This window comes from Tachypleus tridentatus, chromosome 6 (assembly GCF_004210375.1).
Source record: "Tachypleus tridentatus isolate NWPU-2018 chromosome 6, ASM421037v1, whole genome shotgun sequence".
Lineage (NCBI taxonomy): Eukaryota > Metazoa > Arthropoda > Merostomata > Xiphosura > Limulidae > Tachypleus > Tachypleus tridentatus.
Window position 1 is genome coordinate 81,869,196 of NC_134830.1, and position 19,324 is coordinate 81,888,519.

The window sequence follows — 19,324 nt, forward strand, 5'->3', positions numbered from 1 at the left end:
CTGAAGCTGAGAAAGATAACTAATGTGCAGATTAACTCTGAGCTTCAAAGTGTTTGGCTATGCCTAATTTACAGAGGTATCAGTATATAGATTTGTGTATTCATGCAGTACAGTTTTTATTTAATTGAATTTCTGTTTTGATGATTTTGAATTCATTGGAGTTTATTTATTTCTGGATCATTCTATCTGTTACCAAAATATTTTCACTGTCACTCATTACACTCTGCTAATCTTGTAATTTGTGAGTTTACTTTTACTTTTGATCTTGAGGTTTATCTCTCAGTAAAAGAAATTAAAATCTGCCCCACCCCCCCAGTGGCACAGCGGCATGTTTCGGACTTACAAGGCTAGAAACTGGATTTCGATACCCGTGGTGGGCACAGCAAAGATAGCTCATTGTAACTTATAACAGAGAAGTTAACAATTTTCAGCACTTAGTTGTTTAGACAGAACAAAATGTTCCCGTGTTTGTAGTAACTTGCTGTTCTTTTTAATATTTTTATCACGTGATATAATTTTATCAATTCACCCTATTTTATTTCTTGCCTGCATAAGTATAGTTATGCTCCAAGTAGAACTTTTACATCTTACATTAAAAACCCATTAAATAAACATTTATTAAAAGATTAATTTTTGCAGCTGTTGAGGTTCAAGGTTTTAGAAAGTATTGAGATGAGAGGTGTCAACTGATTTACAAAAGCGTGTGAGCGTGTGCACACATGTCCCAGTTACGGTTCTCACTCACGCGAGCACGTGACCAGATGGCACAAACTATTGATACTATTCAGTTAGAAGCTTGCTTGCTTACTGCTCATCATTCACACATGCTTCAATGGAAGATTAACGTACTCTTATAAAAAACTGTGCCTTTTAATAGCACCAAACCTCTTCCCGCCTAAAAAGAATAAAGAGTTTGTTGTGTTGATAGATCCAACAGTTTAATTTTAACTATCGTAAAAACAATTCATTATATACAGATTGTGGACTTCATGAAGCTGTAAATAAGACATTTCCAGTTTAGAGATGCTTCATTACAAACTCGTCTTACATACTCCTGTAAATATTCATTCTTAAATTTCTGATTTTTAACTTATTTGCGTATTTTAAACTGTAGAATAAGTCTATAATTGTAGTTTTATAGTGAAATGCTTTTTTGTGTTATTCTGTTATTTATTTAGTTTTAATAACAGTGATAATAGTTTGTATGCGTTTATTACATTATAATATTTAAAAATTCATGTGGACGTGAAAGACGCGCGTTTCAGTTTTCATCTTCCAGTTGATTTTAGGTGTACACAACTTCCTATGGAAGTAATGTTATTTTTCTTAAGATAAGTAATATGTGAAAGTTAGTTATACGATGCAGGGATTTTCTTTGAATATAAATATATTATTTTACCGTTGTTGATAATAAATACCCAAAACCTAAAATCAGAAAGAAATGAGTTAGTTGATACTTGTAATTTTCTGTTTTTCATGAACGAGCTTATTTTTTTCACTTATCCTGCAACCGCTACGCGACGCCACCATAAAATTTGTGCAGTCATCTATTGAGGGAGGAGCTAACACAATACTAAGTGGACGGGAAGCCTGGTATTTATATAGTTAATATCCAGTGGAAAGAGGAAAGACACATCTTGTGGAGGTAAAATGGAATGTCATTTTCAACCTCTGCCCACACTCATGCCTGTTCACAGGCTAGCTTTTTTGTATCTTGAAACTTCGTGATGTTTTGCAACATGATTTAACCCAGAATATTCCAAATTATACATCTTTGCAAATCTAATTGTTAGCAATCGGCCAAATAAGTTCTTAGGCTTATCGTGTCAGATTCAATACTATTGTTACTGTTGGATTCCACGTGCTACTACTCCTGTCATCATGTTTGATATTTCAGCCACGTGCTACAATCTTTCTCACGAGCAAATAACTTACCGTATCAACTTTGACAGTGAGAACTCTAACCGGTATTGCAGAAAGAGCATGACTCATTGTCTTGATAATAGACTAGTTGACAGCGGTAGCAAATGTTTACAGAATTCTAGGATATTATCGCGGAAGTTTTATCAACAGTCTTGCGTTATTTTAAATGGTAAGTACATTCACTCCAAAGATAAACATTTTTTTTTACCGTTATATTCATTCAGTGTATAAAAATGACCTTGTGTTTGAAAAGATATAAATTATCGAATGTGTATTTGAAAATACTTACTACTTCATATGATTGCTTCAAGTTACTAGCTTTTCTAGACAGTAAACCCTTAACTTAATAATATTAAAATGTTTCAGTTTAGTTTCAGAAATTAAAAATGCGTTAAATGGTAACAAATATCAGTAACTCTGAAGAAAGACAAATAAAAAGCATTAGACTAGATTTCATATAGTGGTGGAATGTGTATGTGTATTGTTTATAAATGTTTTTTACTGACACAGTAATTCTATAATTATATAAGAATTTCAAGAATAGGTAGCACTGATACTAGTAATTTCTTAGAAATTATTCATCCAGACAAGCTGTTTAAAACAATATACAAGAAGATAAACGTGAAGTCCAGTTTACCGCTCGATTTATCACTTGTCATCGAGTTTTACCGGTTTTTATGGAATTTCATCCCTTATTGGAAACCTTGGAAAAGGCAACTCCAAGCAACAAATTAATAACATTATTAGTGTATATTCTTGAAGTTCAAACATAAATATATATATATATTGTACCTTTAACTGAAGACGAATAAATTTACAAGCACTTTATAATAGTATTGATCCATGAACCAAGAACTCTGCCATGTTTAAACGTTTTATCTGTGACATTGATACTACAAAATTTACATTTTAAGGCAAGTTTTATACAGATGCATTTTGAGTTGGTGGAAACATTTGTAGTTGTAATGTTTGAATATAATGCCATGCTCACTTTAATAATTTATGGATAAACTTTAGAAATATAGTTGCAAATTATCACTTATATGTATTCTTTATTCTGAAAAGGAAAACAAAAATGAATATTTATCATGAATATTTTGTAAAAATATTTGCTTAATTCATATCATTCTGCGTCTGTATGTGGTCATTAGAAAACAGTTAAAATAATTACAATATTATATTTTGATCATTTTACGCACTTCTTGTCCCACTCACTTGCTTCAGTCTAAGAGGTTATTAAAATCACTGGTTTCAAGATAAAGATTCAGATATTTCGAAAAAAACAACAATAACAAGGTAAAAGTAATTCAATAGTAAAATTTGATAAGTTGTCCTATCGTTGTTTATGATATAATTAAATCTCGACCAGGTATTTGTTCCTATGCATTTTACAGAAAAATTTGAAATATTGGATATTTATATTTTTTTATTACAGAACAGTTGATTCTGTATTACTATTTATGTTAAACACGTTCTTTACATCTGAATGCTTGTTCAAATAACTTGAAACAATATGTGAATAGACAGACTGCTAAATTTTGAAAGTTTTATATGGCTAATTTTTTATGACTCCCTCTTTGGTAAATGTATTATATCAGTAACTAGCGTTTTATGTAATCTAATAAATCCCGATAACTCGTCCATGTTCAAGAGTAGCTAAAAGCATTTTAATTTTACTTGTGCTTGTAAGATTCATTTAAAGCAAGCTCATTCAACCAGAGTTTAACGCTCATTTGAATTTATAATAAAGAAAGTTTGTCAGAAAAATTTTCTGTTGATAAATGTTTTGTTATTTTGATTAATTTTAATTTCATAATATTTGCGCTAAAAATAAAATATTTATAAAAATGGTAGGTACTGATTTTGTTAAAAAGGTTATAATTTGTATTTCCGAGTATGAGCTTTCCATATGAGTAAATTTAAACCTGGTTTCGCAACTTTTTCATTACACAGTAGATATTTTAACAGCTAAGTTATTTATTAGTGTATTTTCAAGATATTTTTAGTATCACGTTTAAAAAAACAAACAAAAACAAAAAACAAAGTTATTTTAAACTTTTATAAAGTAATTATCCTGTGTAGATTGTGATATATTTGTTTTTTGTTTAATTATTTCAAGCAAGTTTACAAAAAGGTGATCTGCGCACAACCGTCCCTAAATTTGAACAGATAAAGTAAGGCATTAGGCCAAGAACATCTATCGCCAGTAAATGGGCTATTCCAGTCAAATACTGAGATTTGACCATCTCTCTTGTAGCACGCCCATGGGCCCAAAGAATGAAGTGCGTTCTTGCACCAAAGGGATGAAACTTGCTAATTACTAGCCAAACCCGGCTTGTCATAATATAAAATGTGAATATAGTGTAATTATACTAATGTGTCAATGTTTTATTTCAATTTTGTTTATAATCGTTTTCTTAAAAATATCTGTTTATATTCTGACATTTGTAATTTCTGGCCGTCTCGTATATGTGTAGATATGTATGTGTGGTGTCGTTATTTTTGCTAGTACAATTTTATACTGTTTCGTTGTTATAAGCACCTTGAGATACAAAAAATGCTCGTATTGATTCGGTTAAACAAATAAACGCTGTGATGCGTGTGGCCTTAGTCTCAAGACGGTATAATTTACTCGAAAAGCCACACAAGAGAGGGTATAACCAAGTATTTTCTGAAGGCTACGTGCTATTTCCTGATAAAAGTCATGAAAGTGTTGAACCCCTCCCCCTTCTTTTCTTTCCAAGGTATGGGGTTGGACTACTACAGTTACTTTCTATTCATCCTTCTCTTTGTGAGAAAATTAATAGCCTACTATACTTTCTTGACAGCCGACATCTTTATCAGTTCTCTTGAATGATTTTTAAAGATATTTGTTTTCCTTCAAGCTACATGTTGATCGTTCATCGTATCTCCTCACCAGGACTGTGAACACCATTATTAACTCTAACTGTCGACCATGCCATAACTTAGGTAAAGATGTAAGAAGAACACGAACCGTGAGCTGTTTGATCATCTAATATGATGACCAAATACATTTCTATTTAGGATGGTAGAAATTAAAGAATGGTTTGCTAGTGTCAGAAGACTGACATGGACACACATCATTTACCTTACAGAATAGTTCTAATGATACTTTGTTAAAAATTGCGGCTGTCAGAAATGAAACCACTGTTTAAAATCTCTAATACACTAAGACTAAATACAATGAAGTTACTGCGCTTTTGGTTCATTAATAGAAACAACGAACAGAGATTTGAAAAAAGTATTGTGGGAATTTTTATGGCGTGTACTAGGTGTAACAAATGCGGATGGCTAGTTCTAAACCCCCACATAATAAATTATTTCTAGAAAAATAAAACATACTACCTAAGGTGATAGAAAATATTTAAGCATTTGTTTGCATATTTTAAATTTCTTTTCCACTAATATGGCAATGAAATAAAGACAATATATTGTATGTAATAAATTACTGTTATTTTTCTGTGACATGTCTTAAATATGGTTTCACTTAATAAATGTGAAATGTATATATATATCAAAGATCAATTACCTAGTATGCATATATTTAAAGAATCTTCAAAGGTGAGCGTTTTGTATCCTCGCTACTCTTCCAAATGCTATTTACCATAAGCTTCATATGGCTTACAATGAAAAAATATTAAAATTTTCGAAGCTTGAAGGTTATAATATAGTATTAATAACTTTTTTTTTATCAAGAACGAAGATTACGGAAATTCGTTTTTCGAGTGAACTAATTAGAAAAAAAATTAAGTAAAAATAAACTTATAATTTTATCTAAACAAGTTAATTACGGGACTTTCAGCGTGTTTTGTTGATAAATTTACTATTTTAGTAAACCCCCAAAAAAAAGTATCTATTTTGGGATAACCAATGAATAAACTTCAGTTCACATGTTAAACAATTATTATAACTAAAAATAGTTTTACTTATTTATTATATCTTTGTTAATGAATTTTAATTTATAAAATTATTTACATTTAAAAATCTGTAATGATTGAAATGTTTAATATTATTTTGAAAACTGTTATGATACTTTTTTAATTCACGTTGTTTACTGAAAATCTTTCACTTTAACAATCAGTGCATAAATTTATCCTTGTTCAAAGAAGAATGAAGTGGTAACAGATTTTTTCTCGTTGAATACGATATTTTCTTTGTTTGATCTTATACATATTTTATAGAAAGTATGTGGAAAAAAGTTCAGAAGTTTTACTTGAAATTGTAGAATTCAACTACTAATAACAATCTTTCCATTGAGCGCAGAGTACCAACTAGAAACAGTTACAAAAAGATTCGTCAAATACGTTTCAGCTCTTTGAATGAAGCTAATTAAGAATGAGCCCCCGCTAATACAGCGGTAAGTCTACGGATTTACAACGCTAAAAACAGGCGTTCGATTCCTCTCGGTGGGCTCAGCAGATAGCCCGATGTGGCTTTATTATAAGAAAACACACACACTTAAGAACGTGGACTATGGCTCTGTTTAGGAAACGAATATATTTCGAAGTTTAACCAACTAAAGCGTATCAAGTTTTCTCTGTCAGAAAAGGACAGTCTATTTTCTGAGTTAAAAACGTAAAAAAGAATCGAATAAAATAATGAAAATTAAAGATTGGCATTTGTTTTTACAAGACCTAGTTTTCAGAACAGACTACATACAGTCTATATCTTCAGCGCTCGTGTAGGTTACAAAAATTTTGTTGTTGTTCTTGATAGAATTAGAAAGAAGTTGAAGAGTTTGTGCGTGTATTACCCGATTTAAACGAAGTTATTTTACCTGTAAAATTTTGCAGTGCGTGGGAAAATGTCATCCCAGTTTCTGTAGCTGCAGGGAATCGTGATGGTAATAGGGGGTGGGATGCCACATACACATGTACGTACCGTGTATAGATTGTTGCCAATTGTTATATGTAATTATCTTGGTGGAAACCAAGAGGTCGGCCCTCTCATTCTAGCGCATCGACCTGTCACATTTCCAAGTTTTGTGGTTTAATCGTCACATAAATAGAACTTCGTACGAAAAAAAGTTCACAACAGTTTTAAAAGATAAAAATTGTGAAGCATTTTAGACATTTTATGTGTTGAATTTAAACAAAGTTTGAGTGTGGGAGGCGTGATTCTTGTTTTCTTTTTACAGATAAATCTTATTCTATATGTCTGTTTTTAAGTAGCAAAACAATGTTAGATGATTTCTATATTTCGCTTTAAAGTATTTTCTGGGGCTATAGCTCATAAATGTATAATTATTGTGCAACTAGAAGAATACGGCTATTAAAGGTAATTCGTCATCAAGTTTTGGATGGAATATTTAAGCTGGTTTAATAAAGACAGTACATTCAGTGCATTTTATATCCACGAAGTCGCAAGACCAATGTCTATAACTACTCTTTCTTTTAAAATTTCCAGTGACCTCTAATATACAAAGTGGTTAAATACTTATTTTTATTTTGCGGTAATACAAATTCGTTTGTTCTAATAAGCATTTTTAGCCGAAGATAATTGAAGACGTTACCGGAAAAGAAAAAAAGTCTTTGCCTCTTTTGTATTATATATGTATATTATTTATAAAAAAAATAATCAATTTCTTCTTAAACATATATGTATTTTTCATAGAACTTTATTTATTTATTTTGTGCAGAAAAGTGTAATCAACTGTTTTTGTAACTCTAAAGTTGTGTATCAGTTTTATTTTCTTATAATAAAGACAAAACCAAAAATATTTAAATAGGACCAAAAACTGTGTTTGTGAATTGTCAGCAGCATCCTGCTACCCACTATCCAGTCTAACAGGTTAAAGGTAACTCTTATAACTCATTCACTAATTTTATATCAATGGAATGGGGACAAGAAAGTTAACATTTCATACGGAGAGGTTGCTGTTGTATGCTAAAAGATTTTTGCATGTTGAAATAAGATAATTATAAAGAATCATTTTGTCCTGCTTGGCTACTCTAATTATAAGATAATTTCATGTACATTATTACGTTATTTCAATATTTTGACTTTTTAGAGTATTACATCTAAAAATTAATTTGATCTACTACTGAAAAAGTACTAAAATATGCATAAATGGTCTCGTAATCTTCCGTAATTCAAATGAAATGATAATAATCTACATGGAACTTCTTATAATTATAGTCGTCAAACACGTTAAGATGACATTTTATAATAACCTTATTTGCTTCAACAAAACGGCCTGGCATGGCCAAGCGCGTAAGGCGTGCGACTCGTAATCCGAGGGTCGCGGGTTCGCGCCCGCGTCGCGCTAAACATGCTCGCCCTCCCAGCCGTCGGGGTGTATAATGTAACGGTCAATCCCACTATTCGTTGGTAAAAGAATAGCCCAAGAGTTGGCGGTGGGTGGTGATGACTAGCTGCCTTCCCTCTAGTCTTACACTGCTAAATTAGGGACGGCTAGCACAGATAGCCCTCGAGTAGCTTTGTGCGAAATTCCAAAACAAATTCAACAAAACTTTATTTTTTACACAAAACAGTCTGAATAAAATGTGAACTTCAGCTATTTCGTTTCAATTGATCATATTCACCTGAAACTGGTATAAAAAATTCAAATATTTTATATGTATTCGAGTGAAATGCTAATTGAATACCAACTCTGTTAATGATTGTTATTACTAATCCTGCCAATTCTCCTTCAAGGAAATCCTTAGTTAAAATTCAAAAGGAGAACTCATGTAATTGAAAGCCTCCACTTAAGATATTTTTGTTGTGGAAGAAATTCAATGGATTCATCAGTATTTTGTATGACATTTAATCATAATAACACGGATAATAATCTGCTAATAGTATATCTTTACTAGTTAAAAAACAGGCTTCGCTAGCAACCAAAAATGTTATACGCCGTGGTAAGAAATAGATTTGTTTGTTTTGAATTCTGTGCACAGCTTCACGAGGGTTATCTGCATTAGCTGTCCCTAATTTAATGGTGTGAGACTAGAGGGAAGGCAGCTAATCACCATCACCCACCGCCAACTCTTGGGCTACTTTTCTACCGACGAATATTGGATTGGCCGAACATTATAGCGCTCCCACGGCTGAAAGGGCGAACATGTTTGGTGTAACAGTTATTCGAACCCGCGACCCTCAGATTATCAGTAGAGCACCCTAACCATATGGTAAGAAATAAAAAGGACAATTTTATCTTCAAAATTAATGGCTTGATTAGAAAAATATACTATCGTGGTTATACGAGGGAATGTTATGCTGTTTATATAGTTCTTTCAACACAAAATCTAAAAAATTAAAATGGAACAAAATAATTATTCTACCAATCAATCCATATGCTATGAATTTAGAATTCAACAAAAAACGGGGTTTCCACTTTGAAAAACTCACTGATTGCTTACTTATGTGATTAAGAATAAATACTTGGGGCTTAAGCAGCAACATCCTTTTGGTTAGATTCCATGAATAATTCGCACCAAAACTGTATTGATCAAATTTTCTTTCGTACATATGATGTGACGAAACAATTAAAATTTTCTATATATTACGATGTCCGTCACTGTTTGTTATTTTTATTTTTGTATCACACGTGATTATCGGATGTTAACTCACTCCATCTAATATGCATTATCATTCTCTAATACCTCATCTTCGTTCCTTCTCTTATCCTCTTGCCTTAGCGTCAAAGTCTCTGCTTGATATAAGGATATAGAATAAAATCTTATTTGCAGTAGCATATATGAGATAATTTACCATCACATATTAATTTGCAGAAGTTTCTGTATCAAACTTTCAAATGACTACTACCTCCTTAACTTTCTGGCTACAAGAAAACCAACTAATTGCATGCAGAATACTTGCATGGAAATTTGGAAAGCATTACCTGAATATTCCTATATATATCAGTTATAGTTATAGAACGCCGAAATATTTCAGTTTTACTGCTATTAGATTTTCATTATTCAAATTAAAATTAACTAATATGGTCGTACTTCCTACAATCAATCATCTCATTAAAACATCGTTACGACGTCATGAGATATATAAAATCATAAACAAATGAAAAAAAATGTCATATTTCACAAATAAGTTCAAAACTAAGATGTACTCAGCTGGGGCAGCGGTAAGTCTACGGACTAACAACTTTAAAATCAGGGGTTCGATTCCCCTCGGTGGACACAACAGATGGCTTGATGTGGCTTTGCAACACACAGAACCAAAATAAACCAAATAGAATTTAATGAAAGAAAGAATTATGAACAGAACAAAACGGAAAATGAGACAAATCAGAGTTACCAAAGAACCAACACGAGTGATTGAAAAAGAAAGTTTTGAAGTTTAGTGCCTAAGATCTCACAAACAGTATGATATAGAAAGGTAAAATTGAAAGGGAGTATTAAGGGTTAGCCTTAATTACTCCGCATGAGTAATATGCGGAGGCTGACACAACAGTTATCACGTCAAGGGCGCTCCTATGCTTTCTTTCACACATACTCCATGGGTTTAAACAGGCCTATCACTAGCAATAAAGCTTATTCAACCAATATGAAACTGAAAAGTGTGCGGAACAATGAACTAGTGAAATTCTACTACATCAAAGGTTGCATTACTTAAGCAGCTCATAGGAAATAATGTAGAGTGCATGACATTTACAGAGGGCCTTGATCCAGTGCGCAATGTTATAAAAATATTCGAAGAGGCAGACTGCATTTATGACAAGCCACGTACAGAAAAACCACCGATACATTTTGAAACTATTGCAAAGGTCAAACATACCATTGCATAGCAAGCCAATACAAGTGCACATGGGTGCAGCAGTGCGTATTATCCCGTCTGGTGTATCGAGTTGTCAAAGTTCAAATATCTGTAAGGTTCTTTAGGCAACTTTGCGAAGGTTTACTTACAAGCTGCACTATGTTCAAGCTCTTAAGAAGGAGGATTTAATTCAAGCTATTAATTTTATGTTGAAGGTCTTGGCATGACTGAAAGTCATTGACGAATGGCCTGCTAGTGTCTTATGGACTAATAAAGGATATTTAACACCTTCTGGAGTGTCAACACGTGAAACCGAATCATCTGGTAAGAAATTAACACATGTAAAATATTTCTTACACACCTCCATGATGCTAAGGTGACAGCGTTGTGTGGTTTCACAGTTGTATTCGTTACTAAATTATGCTTTTCAGACATGGCCGAGCGCGTAAGGCGTGCGACTCGTAATCCGAGGGTCGCGGGTTCGCGCCCGCGTCGCGCTTAACATGCTCGCCCTCCCAGCCGTGGGGTGTATAATGTGACGGTCAATCCCAATATTCGTTGGTAAAAGAGTAGCCCAAGAGTTGGCGGTTGGTGGTGATGACTAGCTGCCTTCCCTCTAGTCTTACACTGCTAAATTAGGGACGGCTAGCACAGATAGCCCTCGAGTAGCTTTGTGCGAAATTCCAAAACAAACAAAACAAACAAACAAAGCTTTTCAGAAGAACCAACGACACGTGGACTGCATAGCTACAGACTCAGTGATACAAGGCACCATGCAATGCTCATAACCGATGTGATTCCTATGCTATAGCAACGAAACGTGATATATACTACGGTTTTCGTGCGGGATGGTGCCCCTCTGTATGTTGATAACCGAAATACTTCTTGTGGGAGCATTTTCAGAATCATTTCAAGTCACTTACATTGTGAATGGTTATTTCATTCATCGATCTAACTCAAACTAGTTTCTTATTGTAGGTGAGGTACCTGAAGTTACACATATACCATGGGAACTCTTGTATAAGTCCATATACAATTGACTTTGAAGTGTCCAGCATACCATAAAAGATATGTTTGGTTATTTTTATGTTCATTTGAAGGAGGTAATGCTGATCAATTTCTCTGATGGTTCAGATCAAACATAAGTTCATAGTACCGTCCCTGATGGCAGCATGTGGCAAATATAACATTTGCATCCGTATAATCAGTGAGCAAATGCTGACAGCTACTCAGAATACAAAATAATTTTGTATAAGATGAAAGTAAATGAGGCTGTAAAAAGAAAACATGAAAATATAACATAAAACTGTACATAAATTCTAATCTCAAAGTGAATTAACTGAGCATAATATAAAATACTACAGATAAGGTAGGCTAAGCGCTAAAACAAAACGCAGAAGTAACTGGACACAATAGAAATGAAACACAGCTATAATAAATGAAATTGTTGGATCATATTAAACACGAACAAATTAAACAATGTCAAAATTTAAGGTCAAGGTATAAATGAATCTAAACAGAAACCTAAATATTAAGAAGTAAAAAATTAGAATAGTAAAAGACTACAACGCTATTTATATATTTAAATGCGATTTTTACATTATACCTCTTAGGAATTAAGTGAATGTATTATCTTGATCATTTTTAGATTGCCGTCTTTCATCAGTGAGTTTTTGGAGGGCCTCTGAATTCCACTGCATACCCCTCTTTCAGCTAGTGATTTTAAGCGATCAATGACATTCACTTCCTTTTCATCAATGCAGAAACCACTGACAAAGCTCCCATTCTTCACTATATACTTTGTGCCTTGGTCTTAGTTATCTTGTCTTCACTAATCCTCTAGAATGGCATTCATTGGAGAAAATGGTAGAATTCCTATGGTGGTTATACTGAGTGTCCTTGATGAGCATAGAACCTCTGGATGTTCAATAGGAGGTGTCACCTTCTTTCTTCTAGACATTGTGGTGTGACATAACTTTCAACAATGATAGTGCTGAGCTCTTCTTCTGTTGTATTTAGAAGGGTCTAATGGTAACTTGACAAATGACGTGGATGCTGGTGGTAGCATTATCGTTAATTTTTTATTCAATATCGAGTGGTCTGAAGTGCTCTGCTGTGGTTCTATAAACATAATCGTTCTAGGACAGTTTTAATATCCACTGGAGTTTTCAACTCTTTTTTTTTTTCCCGGTGTCACTGTTGAGAGTTTGAGATCCACCAGATCTTCACCCAAAATCCCTCATTCATTTCAAGTTCAAAAGTAGGATCGAAAGCTATAAGAATTACTGTCGCTCTTGTTAGTTACACTTTTCGCATGTTCAATCATCAGTATGGCCTTCAGAGTCCCATAAAGCAGTATACAAATTTTGATGTACAGAAGTTCCAGTAACGACAATAGTTATTTTTTTCCATCAGCTATAGGTAATAAAACACAATTATTTTTCACGAATGTTTTGAATATAATGAAAAACATGTTTAATTAATGTTTCGTAAAAATGGAATTGTAACATTTCGAAATTTCTGTAACTCATTGTTTACTTCATTAAGCTATCAATATGTTAATTGATATGGAACAGTCCGACCAGAACCTGTTTTATAATACACTACAGAAGTGCAAATCTGCAAAGCCCAGTCACCAGTCTTAAAATTTCATTCCATTACTGTTTTGATGTAAAAATACCTTACCAATTTATTCTTTTATAAACTTACAGGTCTAATACTTATGTACATAAAAAGTATGATCAATTATAACCATGTTTTGCTAGCTAAGAAACAGCGTTTACACCATAACAACTGTCATTGTAAGAAATGTCTTATATATATTCATGATTTTAGAAAAACATGTAGGTTAAAAAAATCTTTCTATAAAATTATAAAAACCCTGTAATCCGAGAGCTTTCGAAAAATGGGCCTCTCTTCTTCAAGAGTTACAGAGTTTTATCATTTTAAATATCTTATATAAACAATGTTCAGACCACTACTGCGTTTGTTGTGTCTCTGCTAGCATTATGAGCTATGTATTGAGTAAACTGTGTTGTCAGTGATGGACATTGTGTAGTTGATATACTATTAAAAACTTCTCTTGTTTTCAAAAAGCTCTAAGGAGCTAGATGAAAAAAGTGGTGTTAAAATATAGTAAATTCAATACTAATGTCTTAAAATTAGCATACTTAATTATCACAATGTTTACTAGTTTAGAAAAGGCGTTCACACCATAGAAACACCTGGAAGTTTTGAACAAAAATTAAACAAATAAAAGTCATTTAAGTTTCATTTTATAACCTTATCAAGTTACAATTAGTTTTGTAAAAATATAAGTAAATGGTAAGTATTATGTTGAGAAGTCATACTTTTTAATCTTTTGTAAACAACAATACAGCAAAAAGACACAAATCTATGTGTGAAGTTTGAAAAGATGAAACTTTAGTAGTTTATATGTGTATTTTTTAATTCCTAACATGATTTATTTGTTTATAACGTGTTTTGACTTACAGTTAGGTATAATTTTTATTATATGTTAATAACTAGAACTTCTGAGTGAAAATTTAAAGAAAAGTGTGTAATAAAAGTCAACCACATCATATCTATTGTATTTAGAATCGATTATACTTCTTGCACAATACCAATACTTTTTAAGCCAACTTCGGTGGACTCAGCAGATAGCCCGATGTGGCTTTTGATGAAAAACATACAAATACACATTCAAGCCGACTTAATGTAGCTGAGACGTTATTTATATTTGAAAATTGTTTGACAACTAAATTTTTGAGTCGTGCCTGTTCATTGTTATGTTGGTTACAATAGATATCGTCATTTACAACAATAACAATGACTTGACGTATTGTCTTAATTTACCAGAAAGTTCATTAGAATAGAATATTTTGCATGACATAGACTTTCAAATTATTTTTTAAAAGTATGTTGCCAAAATAAACCAATGCCATTTCTGAACTTGTTTAATTAAGTAAAAGAAGTTTTTGGTATACAGTTCAGAATATTCAAGACAGAAAAATAATAGAGATATTTTAAGCAAAAATAGCTAATGAACTGACATTGTCGGGAGCTAAATACAAAAACCACATGAACAAGAAAAAACACACAAAAAACCATTAGAATATTTCTTTGCATTAAATTTACAAATATGAACAATTTATCACTTCCAATAACTTTTAAATTACAGAAAAGTAATAATAACAAGTTTTAAATCCTAGTTTATGTAATTTCCTACTATTGAACGGCAGTGGTGGTGGATTAAGTAAACTGCACTTGTTCACATGGGTTTACAATCTGTAAGATATTGAGTTCTCTTATGAAAATATATTTTAACAACGGGAGTGTAATTATGTGTATGCTTCTTTATAGCAGAACAGGGGTGGTGTCACAAACTACGTTATCGTGCCTCCAGCTCTTGGCCTTCTCTTTTAACAGTGGTGATGGTTGCGTCTTTAGTCTTCAGGATAGCCGGTAAGTGCTCACTATTTAACACCTAATGTTTCTTTTATATGCATGCGGCCCGGCATGGCTAGGTGGTTAGGACGCTTAATTCATAATATGAGGGTCGCGATTTCGATTCCCCTTTACACTAAACATGCTCGCCTTTTCAGCCGTAGGGGAGTTATAATGTAACGATCAATCCCACTATTCGTTGGTAAAAGAGTAGCCCAGGAGTTAGAGGTGGTTGGTGATGACTAGCTGCCTTTCGTCTTGTCTTGTACTGCTAAATTAGGGACGGCTAGCGCAGATAGCCCTAATGTAGCTATGCGCTAAATTCAGAACAAACAAACCTAAATATACTGTAAAAAAAACAAACCCTTCACTGTTACTTAATGGGACATGTTAATTCAAATAAATAGTTAATGAAACAAAATCAAATTCATTTTGGATATTTAAAATGCTGATGAATAACAAAATCTTGAAAGATCTCTAAACTTGTGATTCTTTGCGTCAGTTTCGTTGGATAACTAGCGTATATCTATTAAGTTCCTCACTGGTACATCAGTAAGTCTACGGATTTACAACGCTAACATCAGGGGGGTTTGATTTCCCTCGGTGGACTCAGCAGATAGCCCGATGTGGCTTTGCTATAAGAAAACACACACACATGTACCTCATTGCCAATGAAAACATCAATATTTGATAAATTCTACAGTCAAATAGACTAATTAATACGTTACATTGAAATAAATAGAATTTTAAGTTAATTAAACTTTTTAATTTGTTTCGAACAATTACTATCTTAACATGCTATTTGATATTATGTTTTATTTCTTTAGTTCTTGTTAAGTTGACAATTATTAACTCACATTCTATTCAGTATTTTTGCTACTTATGTTGATTGAAATGCATTATTTGGAACAAATTAAGTTTAAACATACTTTCCACTTTTAGATTTATTTGTTATTTAAAAAAAAATGTATATTATCTCTTCTTTCAAAAATACTTGAGCGTTTCCATCATACAGAAACTTTATTGGAGTTGTGGTATTATTATCTCGAGAAATACACATAGGTAAGTTAGCTCCGAAATAATGAGAGAATCACAGGATTTAATTAGCAAGCAGCGTATTGAAGAACATAAAGTGAACACTCAAATAGGCTGTTGAAATGCAGAACTTGTGAAAAACAGAGACACAGACCATAAAATGTGCAAATATAAAAAATTGTTTGTAAACACAGCTAGCTGAAACCCACGTCATGAAGGCACAACTGAACAATAGCGAACACCCAGTTCTCTTTACTGACACGAAAACGGGGCTGCTACAGTCGTATTAAACAGACTGACAACTGGAATTAGACGAGACTGTTTCCTGGAAATTGAACAAATCATAAGACAGAGAGAAACCTGAGACTAACAGATAACAGAAAAAAAATCTGAAAGATGTTTTTTTTTCTAGCTTGCATCGAACATAGAACAGTATACCAACTGTTTCCAACATTGCAATAAGAATAACTTCTGATTCAATCTGGCCAAACAGACCAAAGAAAACACCAAGACAGTACGAAGGTGGACGTTGCTTAGCAATATCTATTTTATTTTAACTATATTTATTTATTTAATATTATTGGTTTTTTTTAATCAATTTTATTATCATTCGCAAGAAGTGGGAATTAGCACTCTATTGTTGTTCCTGGAAAAGGTCAAACAACCATATCATCAACGGGAGAAAACTACAAATCAGTAAGTAAAAGAATATAAGAGTGAAAGCAGAAAAAAAGTTATAATATATAACCCATACTGCCTTCATTTAGTCCAGTGGAGAGTAGAACTTTCTACCAATTCCAAGGCTAATAAAACCGGCTGGGTTACGTCAGGTATAGAAGGGGTGTAAGCGTTATTTATATTACCAGTTTTCACAGACAAAAACTGTTGGGATTTCAATCAAAGTAACTTACAATTATTATAACTTTTATATAAGTTATTTACAAACCAAATGTTTATGCCAGGTTTGTTTGTTTTGAATTTTCGTGCGAAAATTTTACGTTGGTAAAAGAGTAGCCCAAGAGTTGGCGGTGGGTGGTGATGACTAGCTGCCTTCTCTCTAGTCTTACACTGCTAAATTAGGGATGGCTAGCACAGATAGCCCTCGTGTAGCTTTGCGCGAAATTCAAAAACAAAAAAAAACAAACCTCTGAATAGTGGGATTGACCGTCACATTATAACGTCACCACGACAGAAAGGACGAGCATGTTTAGTGTGATGGAGATTCAAAACTACGAACCTCAGGTTAAGAGTCGAGCGTCATAACCACCTGACCATGCCGGGTTGTTCAGGTATAGGTTAGGAATTGTTAATATTAAAATAGGAGTTTAAAGCATTAAAAAGTATACTTTTGTAAACAGCAAATATTTGAAAACATACCTCAATTTTGAACATTGTAGAAATTAGAGTTAAAAAAGGATAGATCAAGAGATATTTGTATAGGTTATCTGTAATGAGAACTTATACAACACAATAATACATTGTAAAATAGGATACTTTCAGAAACAGTTCTTCGCGATAATTGATAATATATTCTTAACTGAGTAAACACTTGAGATACAAACTTTGTTTATATAGTTAACGATTTTTAAATGAATACATATTTGAAGATTATTTACCTATATTATTTTTATATACATAAAATGACTTTGCCTGCAAGTATCTTAACAGATTTCCTCAGCTTTGAAAATATGTCTTACGTAAAACTCTTTCAAACATAAAGTCAAAAACAATTTAACAAATTATTAAGTGGGTAGATTTAATTGAGATACGCATCCAATTATTACGTGGAAGTTATTATTTTTAATGTACTGACGAAGGAAGAGGACTCGGAATGTTCTAAACCTTGATATTCGAGTTTTCTCGTTACGGAAGTTTAGGTAACACGCTACAAAGCTATTTGAGCTTTACAATCAGATAAAAAGTCGTGGGATGAATCTATAAGATGTAACTCTCGTTTATATTTGAGGAAAAAGAAGCAGTTTTTAACTGCAGTTTGTTTCGGTTTTATTGTTCGGTTGGTAACTGTGAAAGAATATTATCACTGTTAGAATTTGCGCAGATAGCCCTAGAATAGTTTTGCGCGAAATTCAAACCAAGTTCTTAGAATTTAACTTAATGGTTGCATTTTTTTTAAGGTTTAAGATTAGAGCTTATTATTTGTATACAAATCGTATACAAAAGAAGGAACAATTAAGTAACTTTTATGATAGGAATGTGGAAATTCATTATAATCAATGTACTCTAGCTTGTTTTTTTTTTTTTTACTTTCACCCACAGATGTAGGAGGGGAGGTATTGAGTGTTAATACTACCATTCTTGAGAGTGGAATTGTACAATTGAAAAATTGTGATTAAATAGATTTGGTCTTGATTTTGTACGCACATAACAGAACGTATTAAACCGCGACAAAAGTAATCCAAATACACGAACTTTAAATATGAAATGTTATTGTGGATGAGTTCTGGTATAAAAACGCGGATTTACTATGTACGGGCATCTTAATCACACAATAACATGCCCTTTATGTTGCAAGCGGCAAGATACTCTTACTAGTAGACCGTGAAGTGTTTGTTCGTTCCTAGGTGCCAAAGTGTTGCATGTGCTTTGTCTCGAGCAAACCGCCAGGTGAAGTCCTGTCACAGTCCAATTCCACGGATGTGAACGGCCTGGTTTGTGACTTGGCTGGATGTGAAACTAGTGGATTGTGCATTTAGGTAATGCATGAGAGATGGCGACTAAAGTCAACCCTGGCAAAGATCTTTAATATTAGTTTTAAAACTAACACAAAGTTTGAATGCATTGCAGAGCTTTTCAGAGCGTATCATTTCTGTTATCAACGACCAGTCATGATCGTTATTTGACACTGCTATATAATAATTATTTTAAGTCTTCAATCACATTCTAACACACGCTTGGCGCGTCAGGTAAAGGTGTAGATGGTAATGTGAAAAGGAAATGTTTTTTTTTCAATTGCATATCTCATTGTAAACCTCACCGATATGGAACGGGTATTATGTAGAATATCATCCTATGATTGGCAAAAATCTTACAGTGTTATTACTGAAGCTTCACACAAAGTCCTTCAGATTTATTAACCATTTCGTTACGGGCTCGATCCATTCGATCGAATTCGTAACCTCAAAGCGACCATCAAGATTTCCATACTATAACGGTTAATACG

The 19,324-nt window shown here is 32.9% G+C and overlaps 1 protein-coding gene across 1 annotated transcript in view; it reads left to right on the forward strand.

Moving 5' to 3' along the window:
- Positions 1 to 1,596: 1,596 nt before the first annotated feature.
- The window catches only part of LOC143254600 (protein spitz-like), a 36,031-nt gene continuing 18,303 nt past the window's right edge, over positions 1,597 to 19,324 (forward strand). Inside the window, exons 1-2 of the mRNA XM_076509749.1 lie at positions 1,597 to 2,092; positions 15,025 to 15,126. Of these exons, the coding sequence (XP_076365864.1) occupies positions 1,882 to 2,092; positions 15,025 to 15,126 (313 nt within the window). The 5' untranslated portion in view covers positions 1,597 to 1,881. The remainder of the gene's footprint in view (positions 2,093 to 15,024; positions 15,127 to 19,324) is intronic.